Here is a 16905-nt window from a genome sequence, read left to right on the forward strand (position 1 = left end):
TGAGTCCATCTTTCACCTTCATTACATCCTCGACATTGTTGTTTGCTATGAGAATATCATCCACATAAAGCAACAAAATAACAAATGAATTTCCAAGTCAAAATCTGAAGTAAACACAATGGTCAAACTGACTTCTAATGAAACATATGTGTGCCATGAACTTGTCGAATCTCCTATTCCACTGTCGAGGAGATTGTTTCACTCCATATAAAGATCTATTCAACTTGCACACATTATCTTCCTCACCCTTTTCTGCATACCTTTCAGGCTGCCTCATCATGATTGTTTCATCTAGATCTCCATACAAGAAAGCAGTCTTCACATCCATGTGTTCTAGTTCTAGGTCGAATCGTGCCACTATGGAAAGTAACATTTGAATGAACTTGTGCTTCACAACAAGAGAGAATACATCATTGAAGTTGACACATTATTTTTGAGTGAAACCCCTTGCGACCAATCTTACCTCGTATCTCTTTGACGTCACTCATTCGATTCCTTCCTTAACTTTGAAAATCCACTTACAACTGACTAACCTGGCTCTAACAGGTTTCTTGATCAGTTCCTAAGTGTGGTTATCATGAAGAGACTTCATCTCATCATCCATAACCTTCAGCCATTCAATCTTACTTCGACTCCTCATAACTTCCTTATAGTCCATAGGTTCTTCATCTAGAACCTCACTTGCAGAGATTAAGGCATAAGCTATGAGATCTGCATACACAAGTCTTTGAGATGGCTTGATGACTCTTCTTAGCCTATCTCTTGCCAACAGGTAGTCATCAATAATTTCCTCAACTTCCTTAGTATCTTCAGCATCCTGTACTTCTTCTCCAACTTGATCTAGGATACACAATTCAACATCGACATGCTCCACCTCAATAGGAATCTCTTAATATTCCAACTCTTCTTCAAATATTTATGAGCTTCAACTAACGTCATCAGTTTTCTTGAAAGCCATCCCAACTTCATTGAAAACTACATCTCGACTAATGATACACCTTCTGTGACCTGGCTATAGGCACCATAACCTACAAGTTATGACTCCTTCAGGGTATCCCATGAACATGCATCTCAAAGCTCTAGGTTCGACCTTATCCTGCCTAATGTGAGCATAGGCTATGCAGCCAAATACTCTAAGTTTGTTGAGATCTGGTGGATGTCTCAATTAAATTTCTTCAGGTGTCTTCATATCTAACACAGTCGAAGTACATGTGTTTATCATATATGTTGTTGTCGAAACAACCTCTACCCAAAACACGTTTAACCCAACACTAGTCAACATGCATCTAACTCTTTCTAAAATGGTTTGATTAAACCTTTCAACCAAACCATTTTGTTAGGGAGTACCTGCAGTAGTTCAGTGCCTTGCAATACCAGAGACTGTATAAAAACTGCCAAACACCTCAATGGAAAATTCAAGGCCATTGTCGGTTCTCAACCTTTTAACCTTCATGCCATTCTGATTTTTGACCAGAGTCTTTCAACTTTTGAAGTTCTCAAAAGTTTCATCCTTAGTCTTCTAGATAAATACCCATAACTTTCTGGAATAATAATCAACTATAGATAGAAAATACCTTGCTCCTGAATATGATGGACACCTCGTAGGCCCCCAAAGATCAACATGGATGTAATCAAGGGATCCATGTGTTCTTTGTTTGCCTTTATTGAACTTCACTCTGCAAGATTTTCCAAGTACACAGGGTTCACAAAACTTCAGCTTTTCGACTTTGTCTCCACTAAGTAGATTTTATTTCCCCAATTCGACCAGACACCTTTCACTAACATGACCCAATCTTATGTGTCAAATTTTTGTCTTCGACAAAGGTTTCGTGGATGCAACATCTGCAGAACCACTAACGACTTCAGCCTCAAGGGTATACAAGATTTGTTTCTTCATGCCTCTTAAGACTTCCTTCGACCCCTTCACGACTTTTAGAGTAATTTTTTCTCCTTGGAAAACATATCCTTTCTTGTCGAATTCACAAAGAGAAATCAAATTTCTCTTCAAATCAGGTACATACCTGACTTTAGTCAACAACCTTATTGACTCATCATATAGCTTGAATCTCACAGATCCAACAGCTGCAATCTTGCAAGCTTTATTGTTTTCAAGAAATACATATCCATCATCTTGATCATATAGTTCCTCGAACAAGTCTTTGTTTGGAGTCATGTGCCAAGTGTGACCTGAATCCATAATCCACTATTCACTTGAGTCGCCGCTTGAAACCACAAGAACATCAGATGAGTCGAAATCATCTTGAATAATGGTTGTGTTGCCATTACCCTTACCTCCATGATCTTTCAGGCGTTCAGGGCTCACTTTTCTTGTATGACCCTCCTTCTTACAGTGATAACATCGAATACCAGATGCATCACCATTATAAGACTTTTGCTGACTTTTACCCTTCTTCTTGTCGAACTTGCCATATCTCTTTGTAAATTTCGCCTTAACTAACAGACCTTCACTAGTCGAAGATAGCTTGTGCTCCTTTAGTTCGTTCAAATCCTTAGAGTACAAGACTGATTGAACATCTTCAAAGGTTAGAGACTCTCTTCCATACAAGAGAGTTTCTTTGAAGTGAGCATGTGTTATAGGCAAAACACACAACAATAACATCGTTTGATCTTCATCCTCGATTTTTACATTGATATTTTCAAGATCAAGAATCAGCTTATTCAACATATCCAACTGCTCAGCCAAGACTTTGTCTTCACCCATCTTGAATGAATTCAAAGATTGCTTCAGATAGAGGCGATTGACCAATGATTTGGTCATGTACAAACTTTTGAGTTTCTCCCAAAGATCCAACGCCGCCATCTCCTTCGAAACCTGTCAAAGAACCTTATCACCAAGGCTTAATAAGATGGCGTTGTGGGCTTTCTCTACCATAGTCAATTTTTCTTTATCCTTCAACGCATCGTCCGTGGCTGCGACTCCTTTCAACGCCTCTAAACAACCCTGCTGAACTAATAGGGCTTTCATCTTCAAGCGCCATAAACCGAAATCATTCACTCCGGTGAACTTTTCAATCTCATATTTTATTGATGATATCTTCTCCACGCTCACCGCACCAATTTGTTGTGAAAACGATGTCAGAATTACAAAGTATAATTAGTTTCTTGATCGGTAAGAATCCCACAAGGGTAGAAAAGAAGAAAACAATAAGAACACAAATGAAAATGGTTATAAACTGTTATTCTTTACTTTCTCCCTAAAGAAAGATTACAAGTGTTATAAAATAGAAAATAACTTCTCTCACCCTAATTAGGATTTACATTGTGCAATGATGAGAGACTAATATGCTATTTATAAGAAAACTAACACATTAAGCTAATGGACTTTTACACACAAGTCAATTACACAAGTTAACTTAGAGAACAAGTTAACTTAAACAATTAGGCATAACAAACATGCCCAATTTGACATGCTAACAATCCTAACATACTTCAACTACAACATGTGAGCAGACTTCGACAACATGCTAAGGTTCTGTCGAATCAAGAAGCTACCATTCGACCATACTATAGTTCGATCCAATATCTCATAAACATTACTTATAGAAACTCATTTCTAACAGGTAGTCGTCGTGATGAATTGAACCATTCAGTTAAGTCCAATGAGAGGTACATGCCCTTAGCCATTTAGTTATTTAAGCGTTATCCCATTAGACGATTAACATACTCTGAAATCCTAAACAAAAATGAAGGTAGTAATCCTAATTTCCGTTTAGGATTTTAGATTATGTTAATCGTCTAATGGGACAACACTTAAATAACTAAATCGCTAAGAGCATAGACCTCTCATTAGACTTAACTGAATGGTTTAATCCATCACTACGATTACCTGTTAGAAAGGAGTTTGAATAGGTAATGCTGATAGAAATATTGTTGCTTGTTATCGTTTAGGCTTAGAGATATTTTCATGAAATTGTGTTGTTATTGTTCATCGAATGCTTAGTTTTATTTGTAATTTACTAATAGTTATGGGGAAATAATTTAAGACTAAAGGTTTATTCACCGAAGAATTAGGGATAAATAATCGATTTACTCTAAGTCGTGAAGCGCGAGATCAGACGAGTTTTCAACACTTTCACAATTTCAGATCTTGAAATTTCCTTATCTAATACAACAATGACTTGACACTTCAACTAGAACTTGAACCTTCTAACTGACGAAGCTTGATATATCTTGTTGATCAAGTGTCATAAATTTTTTTACTTTGATAGTTAAGTTGAATTCCAAAGACTCGCTATAGTTGAAATTGACTATCGATTACCCACTATTTTTTTTCATATCAACGATAGAAGTTGAATTCGCTTTCTTGTGGAACGTTAGCCAACCGAATAAGTTATTTAATTTTTTTTTATATAATTAAATTAGGAATAAGACACCAATTCTTTAGTTTTAAAATAAAAAATAAAAAATATGTAAATATAACTTATTTAATTTTATAACTTTTGTGTTTTAATACAAATTAGATAAATTAGATTTTTGTTATTTTTCCTAAAGTAAACAATAAAAGTGATAAAATATTGGGATATAAACCTAAACTAGATTTTTAATAAATATTTAATATTCTTTTATTATATATATATATATATATATATATATATATATATATATATATATATATATATATATATATATATATATATATATATATATATATATATATATATATATATATATATATATATAATAAAAAATAATATATTTTTAAAAATTCATTTTTAATTTTTTTTTAATAAAATATTTAAAAAGTCAACTAGAATATTTTTTACAAAAATAACCCACTTTTTCAAGGAAATTCCCAAAATACCCCTGGTTTCAAAAAAATTCCCAAACTGCCCCACTTTTAGGAGGAGACGCCAATTTAATTGGAGACTCCTTTTAAAAATTGAATGGAGGCGCCAATTGGATTGGCGCCCCTGTGTAGTACTTAAGAGGAGACACCAATTCAATTGGAGTCTCAGTGTAAAATGCAATTTTTATGTTATAAATAGATGCGTTGTGTGAGTCATTGTTCCACATCTCAATTAATCATTTGGCAATCATGTTTGGTGTTCGTCGCCGATACATAAAGGTGATTTATGCGAGAGACAAACCTCAGATGTTGATGTTGTTCTGGAACATCACTACGTTCGATCAACTGAAGAGGGAGCTGATTCGTTGGTTAGATGGGAAAATACCAGAAGGGGAAAAATTAGAAGTATTAAGAGACTCGACAGTATCTTTGGTTGAGTGCAAATGAAGACTGATAAGGATGCTAGGGAAATGATGTTCGGTCGAGATGACATCAATTTGATTGTTGTAATCAGTTAGAAATATTTATGTTTTAAGATAGCTTATTTTGTACTGATGTTTGCTGTGAACCTCGTTGTAACAAAAAGTTAATGATATATAATGATTGAAGGTTACATAAATACAATGTTAGAAAAAGCTTAAGACCTAGATGATGCTCCTCGATTAGGACAATTGTTCTTGTTATGTCCTGATTGACGACAGATACTACATAATATTATCATTTTATCTGTGGAATCCATCTCTATTCTGATACGTGTGCTGTTTGGCCTTCCTTTTTTCTTTCTACGCATCTCGTCATTGTGCCAAACTATATCACCTTCATATGGAGACCAGTATTCCTCCATTGGTAGTACCGAGAAGCTTTGATTATATACATTCATGACGGTGACAGTCTTGTACACATCAGATAAATGGCTGTAAGCGTCTTGACGAGTATAAGCGCATGCTGCAATGACATGGGAGCAAGGAATGCAGAAGGCCTGAAATTTTCCACAATGGCACCAACTTCTGTTTAGTCTAACAGCATAGACAAAATTTGGTCTCCCCTCGATGTGATCCATTGTTTCCTGGACACTGAAATTTTGCCTATGACGGTCAAAGACTGTTATAGCGTGTGTGCTAGATTTGATGCTCTCCTCTTTCATGACCTTCATGCAACACTCACTAAATACTTTCTCGGACATTAACACCGCGCTCCATCTTTCACCTTTGGTTGCAAATGTAGAAGCCAACCTATAATAGGTCGATCTTACCAAGGCGGTTATCGGCAGATTTCGAATTCCTTTGAATACCCCATTCATGCATTCCACAAGGTTTGTTGTCATGTGGCCCCATCGACAACCTCCGTCAAATGCCTTTGTCCACTGCTCTACTTGTATGTTATTTAGTCATCTCCCCGCGTCTTCATTAGACAGTCTAACTTCATCACGATAATATTGAAATGACGGCTGGGTTAGAGCATACCCAACATTCACCACCTTCTTGCGAAGATTCTTATCTTTTATAGCACGCATGAAGTTTTGTGCAATGTGTCTGATGCAATAGACATAGGTAGAAGGAGGATCATGCCATCCGTTGTCATGGTTGTTGTAGGCACTCTCAATGGCAGCATGTCTATCAGAAATCAAACAGAGATTGGCTTGTGGAGCCACATGCGTTCTGAGATGTCGAAGAAAGAGACCCCATCCACCAGCCGTTTCACCTTCAACAAGAGCAAAGGCAATGAGAAAGACATTGTTGTTGCCATTTTGTGCAACCGCCATGAGCAAAGTACCCTTGTATTTGTCGTATAACCAAGTGCCATCAATTTGAATAATAGGTTTGCAGAATGCGAAACCTTTGATGCACGGGTCAAATGCCCAAAAGAGACGGTGAAAGATTCTATTACCTGTAGCGCAGGTTCCGTCTGGCATCATCGCTGGTAATGTCTCCATAATTGCCACAGTTCCTGGGACATATGTTTTTAGTGCCCATAAAAACCGTGACAATTCCTTGTATGAATCCACCCAGTTATCGAAAACTTATTCAACAACCTTTGTCCTCGCAATCCAGGCTTTCTTGTAAGATGGAGTATAATTATATGTTGTTCTGATATGGGATATAATTATACTCACCTTCACAGATGGGTCTTTATTAACCAGCGGCAAAATGTCTTGACATATCAACGCCGCGCTTAGTTTGCGGTGATCTTGTTCAACGTTAGTTGCAATGCAACTATGAGGTGGGTCTATTGAAGCGATCTCCCAAGAGTCGTTTTTCTTTTTGTAAGACGCAGCCAAACGAAACTTACAAAGCATGTTACGACATTCGATAACATACCTTCTAGAATAAGTGCGTTTCACTGTAAAATCAGCAGAGTTGTTCATGTGGAATTTTTTGATAGCTATAACACATTCTTCTTTGGTACGAAACATGTCTCCCACCTTTAATTCGCCTTCTGATCTCGGATACGGATTATAGAAAACACTATTGGATGTTTCATCATCGTGCAGATCCATATTTGTCATATGTTGAGGCGGATTGTAGACATGACTAGGAGGTATTGGTGGTGGTTGATCATCATCTTCAATGTCGTTCTTCAGCATGTGATCAACCTGTATCTCGGTCTCCTCTTCTTCTTCATCAACGACATCCACTTCTGCTTCTGCTTCTAGGTTGACATCATCTGACCATTGTGGATCAAATTCACCAGATTCATCCTGACTGGTTATTTGTGACTGTTGAGATAGTATACATGGTTGAATGTTCATGACTAACAAACATGTATTCAACATCTTCATCGTCTTGTACCTTTAGGGGAAAAACTTGCATTGACTATTCTAAAAAAATATTGAATTTTGATATGTGATCTTTGACACAATACCCGATCCTATACATGATTGTATTCTTTTTTTCAAATGCAAGAAGGTTGCATTTCTCTTGATCGTGAGTCTAATGGTATCAATGTTTCGAAAACAAACACCATATAACTCAGACTCGTATGTTTCACTGTTGCAGTGAACGTTGACAATGTATATTGGTGAAGATGACATTGTGCATATGAAAACTATTTTCTTGCTGCAGACGAATGTGAGTGAAATGTCTTGGATGTTGATAGTAAGACACTTAAATAGAGGAGTGAAGTGTCTCACATGCTAGCTAGTTCGGAGTGACGTGTCGCACATGCAAGCTACTCCGAAGTGACGCGTCGCACATGCAAGCTACTAAGAAGTGACATGTTCAGCATGCAAGAGAGAGGACAACCACGTGTCAGACATGCAGACACACACTCCAAATGTGGGACCGGGGGTCGGTTAGGTGATCCCGGTCATCACCATTAGGTTTCTTTGTGTAAACGACAAATTTTATTAATATCAATTGGTCATATATCAAATTTATCTATCACATATACCATTTACCAAAAAAAATTGCATTTTACACTAAGGCTCCAATTGAATTGGCGTCTCCTCTTATGTACTACACAGGGGTGCCAATCCAATTGACTAGGGCATCTGCCATAGCCAATCCAATTAGCGTCTCTATTCAATTTTTAAGAGGAGTCTCCAATTCAATTGGCGACTCCTCCTAAAAGTGATGTAGTTTGAAAAAAAAATTGAAACCAAAGATATTTTGGGAATTTTCTTTAAAAAGTCAGTAATTTTTATAAAAATTTTAGAATATTGACTTAAAATATCAATTAAAGTATATTAAAGAATAAAATAAAATATAATGCATTTAAAAAACCAAATTAAATAAAATAAAATAGAAAGAAAACCAAGTCCATGTTTCCTAAATAATCGGGATTGCGTTAGCATTGTTATTTATTTTTATTTTTATTATATTTATAATAGAAATAGAAGGATCTAGTTATTCGTTTTGTTATTTTATTTAGTTTGAAAATAGAAAACAGAACAATCTAGAAATACTGTAACCCTAGAAAACACTTCTATTTAACACGCAATTCACTTCTCATTTTTTCATAATTTTCTCTGTAACACTTCATCTCTCTCTATTCCGAAACCCCTAACCCTTTTCTTTCATCGAAGAAAAGCAAAGCAACAATGGCGGATCAAGAGACATTCGCTTTCCAGGCTGAGATCAATCAACTTCTCAGTCTCATCATCAACACGTTCTACAGCAACAAGGAGATTTTTCTTCGTGAACTTATCAGTAATGCCTCTGATGTAAGCTTCTCTTACGCTCTGTTTTTTGATCATTACTCGTTCATGTTGTTGCATGTTTAGTTTTATTTGTGTATCATGATTTGATCCATGTTAGGTTCATTATTATTAAGCTTCATTCTCTCATGGTTTTTTTTGTTATGTTTTTGTTTGATTGGTTTATCATGATCGTAAGGTTTCTGTTAATTGATTACGAATGTTTCTTAAGCATAACGATGATTTGTTAACTTGTTTTTGTTCTATTTCTATTGTTTTTTACTTAAATTGTGGTGATCGCAGTATGACAATTAGTTAATGCGGTTTTGATTTTGTAAGAAGTAGTGTTTTTTCGTGGTTGATTCACATGAATTTCATAATTCAAATGCATAAATTGAATTTGTAATTAGTATAGTTATATACCGTTTAAACTTATTATCCCCAGTTGTGATCTTTTTAATACTCTTCAACGTTTTCATTTGATTTGATCCATATGCTGCTCTTATTAACACGACCAAACTTTTTACAATTGATTCTTGGGTTATTGACGTTACTTTCTGTTGGAATATTTTGGGGTGGTTTTAGGAATGTATGATTTGATTTATGGATTTTGTTGTTGTGAGTGTTATTTTGATTGTTATCTTTGACTGTTGTAATGTAGGCTTTGGATAAGATCCGATTTGAGGGCTTAACAGATAAGAGCAAGCTTGAATCTCAGCCAGAGTTGTTCATTCACATCATTCCTGACAAGACTAACAACACATTGACTATCATTGACAGTGGAGTTGGAATGACTAAAGCTGGTAAGATAATAGCCAGTGAAATTGGTTTATGTTGTTGCCCTGTTTGTTGTGTGATGATTTGTGTTTTTCTCTAACACCTGCCTGTTTTCTGTTTCAGATTTGGTGAACAACCTAGGTACCATTGCAAGGTCAGGTACCAAGGAATTCATGGAAGCTTTGGCTGCTGGTGCTGATGTTAGCATGATTGGACAGTTTGGTGTTGGTTTCTACTCTGCTTATCTTGTAGCTGAGAAGGTCATTGTTACCACCAAACACAATGATGATGAGCAATATGTGTGGGAGTCCCAAGCTGGTGGGTCATTCACTGTGACTAGGGATACAACTGGTGAAGCTCTTGGCAGAGGAACTAAGATAACTCTAATCCTCAAGGAAGACCAGCTTGAGTATCTTGAGGAACGCCGTCTCAAGGACTTGATCAAGAAGCATTCTGAATTTATTAGCTATCCAATTTCTCTTTGGATTGAGAAAACTATAGAGAAGGAGATTTCGGATGACGAAGATGAGGAAGAGAAGAAGGAAGAAGAAAAGAAGGAAGAAGAGGGTAAAGTGGAGGAAGTAGATGAAGAGAAGGAAAAGGAGGAAAAGAAGAAGAAAAAGATTAAGGAGGTATCTCATGAGTGGTCTTTGGTGAACAAGCAGAAACCTATTTGGATGAGGAAGCCTGAAGAGATTACAAAGGATGAGTATGCTGCGTTTTACAAGAGTCTTACTAATGATTGGGAAGAGCATTTGGCTGTTAAGCACTTCTCTGTTGAGGGTCAGTTGGAGTTTAAGGCTGTCCTCTTTGTACCCAAGAGGGCACCTTTTGATCTCTTTGACACAAAGAAGAAGCCCAACAACATTAAATTGTATGTCCGACGTGTCTTTATCATGGACAACTGTGATGAGTTGATGCCTGAATATCTTAGCTTTGTTAAGGGTATTGTGGATTCTGAGGATCTTCCACTTAACATTTCAAGAGAAACCCTCCAGCAGAACAAGATTCTTAAGGTCATCAGAAAGAACTTGGTGAAGAAGTGCCTTGAGCTTTTCTTTGAAATTGCTGAGAACAAGGAGGACTACAACAAGTTCTACGAGGCCTTCTCTAAGAACTTGAAACTAGGTATCCATGAGGATTCTCAGAACAAGACTAAGCTAGCTGATTTGCTCAGGTACCACTCCACCAAGAGTGGTGATGAGATGACCAGCCTCAAGGACTATGTTACCAGGATGAAGGAAGGACAGAATGACATCTACTACATTACAGGTGAAAGTAAGAAAGCTGTTGAGAATTCACCATTCCTTGAGAAGCTTAGGAAGAAGGGGTATGAAGTGATTTACATGGTTGACGCAATTGATGAATATGCTGTTGGTCAACTCAAGGAATTCGAGGGAAAGAAGTTGGTATCTGCAACTAAGGAAGGTTTGAAACTTGATGAGAGTGAAGATGAGAAGAAAAAGAAGGAAGAACAGAAGGAGAAGTTTGACAACCTCTGCAAGGTGATCAAGGAGGTGTTGGGCGACAAGGTTGAGAAAGTGATTGTTTCTGACCGTGTTGTAGACTCCCCCTGCTGTTTAGTGACTGGTGAATACGGTTGGACCGCCAACATGGAGAGGATCATGAAGGCACAAGCTTTGAGGGATAGCAGTATGGCTGGTTACATGTCAAGCAAGAAGACAATGGAAATCAACCCTGACAATTCCATCATGGAGGAGCTTAGGAAACGTGCAGATGCTGACAGGAATGATAAATCTGTGAAGGATCTTGTTCTGTTGCTGTTTGAGACTGCCCTTCTAACATCTGGATTCAGCCTTGATGAGCCAAACACTTTTGGCAACAGGATTCACAGGATGCTCAAGCTTGGACTTAGCATTGATGATGATGCTGTTGAAGCTGATGCTGACATGCCACCATTGGAGGAAGCTGATGCCGATGCAGAGGGTAGCAAGATGGAAGAGGTCGATTAAGTCTGACGTAGTAGCTAGTTTTAGAAAGGTCTGGGTCGATGTCTTCTATGATGTTTTTAATTTTTGAATGTTAACAATACTAGGTGCAGTTTAATGGCTTATTATTTTTCGTTAGTTTTTGGTGTCAATTGTTGACGTGCGTTCTTTTTTGTTTTCTTACGACAAAATTGGTGCTATCTTTGCCTCTTATTAATTATATTTTGAAATAGTTTTAGATAGAAACATTTTATGATTCTAATTAAAAAGAAATTAAAAGGTAGGTAGGTTGTAGCGGATTATAAATCTTAATTCATTTTTAACTTTCTTTTACGCATTCATAGAAAAACATTCTGACTACACTTTTAAAGTGCACATTCTCCGCCTGTCTCAAATTATAAGCAAAGAGGGAGTATAGTTCAATTACTTTACTCTTCAAGAATAAGCTATTGTATATAAAAACGTTTTAATAGTTGTACTTTTTATATTATTTTATTATTTAGCATTTATAAATTTTAATTCGTCATTATCTAGCTTTGTTCTGTTATTGAATCGAAAATAAACTGATTCTACCGAGTATAATTCTCACGAAAAAATAAAAAATACAACTATAAAAACGGTCTCCTTTATATTTATTTTAAAGAATTAAGAATTATATTTTTTTGAAAAATATATAAGATTTTGAGTATAAAATTTTATTGTTTGAAATAAACACCCCTTAATGTAAAGTCTATAATTTATTTTCCTTTCAAGAAAATCCATTTTTACACCTTATTTTGGCGAGAAAATCCATCTATTTACTATACAAGATTCAATCTAGTAATCAACTAATTTTCATTTAATCATCCATAGTTCAACTCAAATGTTCATTTTTACATTTCAACTTTCATCATTAAATCTAACTTCAATATCCAATTTTCTTTTCACTTTTTCATTTTTCACACTTGTTACACTTGAGCGTAGAAAACACAAGCTGGTTTATCCCTTTCTATGCAACTCAAGACTACAAGTATGTGTTTCCGCCTCTTCAATTGTCTGTATTTCGGGTTGAAATTTTGTTTTTTATCCCTTTTTATCCATTATCTGTATTCTGACTCTAAAACTTATAAAAATAAACCCGTACGTTGTTATTCCAGTTCAGTCTCTATGGCACATGTCTCTGCATGAGTCTCTATAGCTAAATAAATCGATCTTTGACAAATAGCAGGTACCACTAAATTCTCAACAACAACCTTTCATGATGGAACTGGATTTGAAAATTGCACACCTCAACTAGTGTCCAATTTTTGTTTTGTACGGCAACGTTGTGTTGTCTCCTAGCTGTCCCATTTGTGAGGAGAAGTAGAATATTTCCCATTGTTCATCATTGTATCCTCGAGCTATTGAGACTTGGACAAGGCGATCAACTATCTTAGGTTTATTATATGTCAAAACTCCTCAATGTCATAACAAATTTTTGAGACTTTCGATTAGTGTTCAGTTGATTTTAAGAGGATTATTTTTATTTTTAGTTCAAACTCGCTTCACGTCAATATGAGAAATACTCCTTACCATCTTTAAGTTATTTTGTTGGAAATAATTTGGGAGTATATGAAGAAAGATTGGATACTTTTTAAGCTTCCCAAAAAAATAAAAATAAAAAGGAGAATAAATGGTAATATAGTGACCACGAGTAACACAATAGGGGCAGTATTTGAAAGTTCTCAACCAATAAATCGAATGTAATTCTTGAAGGCTTAAAACCACAACACCAAACATGTTCATGAAAGAAAAGTAACCAACCAATGCATGACAATTAAATTAAATCTCTCTGCAATAACCCTTTTTACATATCAAGTAAATATTACTTATGCTTCAAGAATCGTCTACTTGTGAATGGAATACAAAGCTTGGGAATGTTGTGGTGATGTCCCTGCTCAACACATGAATAAAAAAAACATGTCAAAGAGTGTCATAAAAACTAAATGAAAATTAAAGTAAGATTCTTGGTGTTACTGCCCATCTTTGTTCTCATCGACATTCTAGATGTTGCTCTTGCATCATCATTCTTGCAGGTTTTCGTGCCATCATTCTTATTCTTATTGATAATAATAAAATGTGATTTAAAATTTACCTTAGATATTGAAGGGTCATGTTCTTGAGAAGTGATGGATGGCGCAAAACAAGGTTTCTCCATTCTTCTTTATCAATCTTTCCGTCATGCTTTGTATCTGCTTCCTCAAAAGTCTGAAAATCAAAAACTCAATGTTGAAACAAACTAGTCTTTCTTTTTCCCCTTCGTATAAATAATAGAGTACAAAGGATACTCTCTATAACATTCACGAGAAAGAAAAAAAAAAGGGGTAGCACCTTGTCGATTATACTCTCTATAACATCATCTGATAGGTTCATGCCAGATTCAGCAAGTGTAGCAACTACCATTTGCTTCACCTCTTGTCTTTCAATAAAACCCTGCTGCTTGAGATCATACAATTGAAAGGAAACTGAAACCAGATATTATATGGTTTTAGTTTTTGTATATAGAAAAGAAGTGAGGTGAAGTAAACTAAAGAATTGAAGTAACATACACTCGATCTTTTTATCAATTGGGGCATTTGGATGGAAAACAGAAAGAGCGCGAGCAAACTCTTCGAAACCAAGTATCCCATTGTGCTTTGTATCAAACAAATCAAATACCTACCGAGATAAGCTCATGTGAGATATTAACAACTTGAAGCAATATACTACCCAGAGAAAGACGAGAATCAAAATTTCAGTAGTTTAGAACTAAATAGAGACAGAGTTTATTTTGTATGTCATATTAGTGTGAGATAAGGCTTGGCTGTTGCGGTGTATCAGAGAATCATAACTTCATTTCATAGTTAGAGAAACGTTAAACACGGATTAAATAGAAGATGGAAAAAGCATACCCGATCAGCAAACAAACTTTCTTTTTTACTCGTCTTGAATAATGCCAATTGAAACTCTTCCTGCAAATGGTGCAATATGCATATTAATACTAGCATTATAATGACATAGGAACTGAAAAATAGAACTTATTGCATTGTTATAGAACCATTAAACACATTTTATTTTTACATTGAAAAGGCTCAATCGACCAAATTTATTATATGCCAAAACCACAAGTTGTATGGTGACGAAACAAACAAACCTTGTTGATCAGTCCATCGTCAATCACAGCACTACTTATCTTTTTAAAGAGCTCGTAAAGTGCTTCGATTTCACTTACACTGACTGCATACACAAGAAAAACAAATGTCTATTTATTTCCAACAATATTGGCGATAATAGAATCCACAAATAAAATACACGAGCATAACATCATCGACGTGGTTTCAAAATCAAAAGGGAATGACATAATATACAAGATAATAGAAGCATATATTCAAATCAAAATTCATTTGTATAAGAACAGTAGTAACAATAAATGCATTCTAAGCATAAAGTTAGGTGGTCGCATACAAACTGTCTCCCTCGCAAGGATTTCAGGATCTTCAAGACCAGTTGTCTGCTTATATAAGTCAAGGTCACAACATCGCAATAGAGGAGCAAACAAATGCTTAAATCCCTCTATGCACTGCAACATGATATCTCTTGCAGCTCAAAATCAAAGCACTCCATAGCTGTTCCAAAAACAAGTCAATTAGTTATTCAATTTAGTTAACTCCTCGTTAAGTCATCTTTAGCAGGAAATGAGCAACTAAACCTTTTAACCATTTCCAATATCAGCTGGCCAAGCCCAAACGCCAAGATCTGCAAAATTTGGAGGAAACACCAGCGACAAAGTCTAGTTAAAGAACCGAAGTAAAATATACATAACATTCTAAAACAGAATGCAAAGTAACCAAAATGGAAACACAAAAAAACAAGTTCCAAGCTCTAACTGATCAGAGTCGTCTGCCATGACAAAACCATTAGAGGCCATATTTAATCACGGTTTAATCGTGACAAATATTTTATGAGACCCTATATAGATACGGTTTAACGAATTTTGGTTCATATACGGTAGTGGGCCTTGTACGCCCTCAAAGACGGTCATGCTGATTAGGATCAGAACTTAACTGCAAATTTACTTATTAGATCAACTAAAAACACTCCAAACTCAAAGACTACAAACTATGTATTGCTATATATTCCCACCAATGATTCCTATGTTTGACCAAATTCATAACAAAACTTAATACAACAAAACATATATCCTCACTTTCTTACTCCTTGTACTGAAGTAGTTTAACCAATTAACTAACTGCAAATATAAAAAATTGGGTTGTAAAGATCAAAACAATTCCATTTCTCTCTACCATCTAAGATCCATGGTCACACATGCAGCATCACATAGATAACATGCCAGAATCGCCTTAACACAAATTCAAGATAAGAATTAAGAAATTCAATACCCTAAGACCCAAAAAATCAAAATTTGAAAACATTGAAGGCAGTTAGATTCTGAATCCAAGGCAATTCACATACCCACATGCCCGGGAAGTTCATGGATCTATATGAAGCAGACATAAAGAAACAAAAAAGACATAAAATTTAATGAAAATTGAAGAACCCGAAATCAGAAATTGAGATAATGATGCTATGTTGTAAGATTTGTGAGCGAAAAATGAAGTGGGTATGGTAAAAAATCTGACCTTGATGTTAGAGGATCAGAGAAAAAAACAGAGATTTTGGAAGTTAAGGAGAATATTGAAGAAGGGTTGTGTTTTTGTGTTGTCTGAAACTCCTCGCGGTGGTTGAACGAAACAAATGGAGCGTGTGAAGGTGGCGAACGAAAGTGATTTGAACGATGATTGATGAGATATGGGGTACAACTTGGGACGAAATCAATGCTGACACATAACATAAATCATTATTATTGACAGATATTCTTGAAAAATTTTGTCATTCAATTTTTATTTATATTTACAAAAGCTTTTAAAATTGAGTTTAATTTGATCTTATAAAAAATTGAGATTAACTACTATTTATAATACAAAAAGTTTTTCGCGGTGAATTCATCATTATCATTCGGTTATATTATTTTATTGATAGATAAAATAAAAGTTAAATTTCTCATAACATCAAACATTTATGATTAATTGATGGTGTAAAATTCTTTTACACAATCAGTGCATTTCAATTAAATTATATCTCATTTAAATTGGATTAAAATGACATAAGAAGTCTTTATTACTCTCAACATGAACTCTCAAGGTTTGACATGTTGTTGAATGCTTGAATTTTGAGAATGT

The 16905-nt window shown here is 35.4% G+C and overlaps 2 protein-coding genes across 2 annotated transcripts; one reads left to right on the forward strand and one right to left on the reverse strand.

Moving 5' to 3' along the window:
- Window positions 1-8680: 8680 nt before the first annotated feature.
- Window positions 8681-11914, forward strand: LOC127117557 (heat shock cognate protein 80). Its single transcript, XM_051047615.1, has 3 exons — window positions 8681-8969; window positions 9604-9745; window positions 9843-11914. Exons 1-3 carry the CDS (start codon window positions 8847-8849, stop codon window positions 11690-11692), a joined length of 2115 nt encoding a protein of 704 aa, XP_050903572.1. The 5' UTR covers window positions 8681-8846; the 3' UTR covers window positions 11693-11914.
- A 1427-nt stretch (window positions 11915-13341) lies between these two features.
- LOC127117558 (calcineurin B-like protein 3) lies at window positions 13342-16556 on the reverse strand. The gene is made up of 9 exons (XM_051047616.1): window positions 16306-16556; window positions 15375-15421; window positions 15131-15291; window positions 14820-14902; window positions 14578-14637; window positions 14236-14344; window positions 14018-14151; window positions 13782-13894; window positions 13342-13580 (listed from the first exon to the last, which is right to left on the reverse strand). The coding sequence occupies exons 3-9, from the start codon at window positions 15252-15254 to the stop codon at window positions 13523-13525; spliced, it is 681 nt and encodes a 226-aa protein (XP_050903573.1). The 5' UTR covers window positions 15255-15291; window positions 15375-15421; window positions 16306-16556; the 3' UTR covers window positions 13342-13522.
- Between the last annotated feature and the right edge of the window lie 349 nt (window positions 16557-16905).

Source organism: Lathyrus oleraceus, chromosome 2 (assembly GCF_024323335.1).
Source record: "Lathyrus oleraceus cultivar Zhongwan6 chromosome 2, CAAS_Psat_ZW6_1.0, whole genome shotgun sequence".
Classification (NCBI taxonomy): domain Eukaryota; kingdom Viridiplantae; phylum Streptophyta; class Magnoliopsida; order Fabales; family Fabaceae; genus Lathyrus; species Lathyrus oleraceus.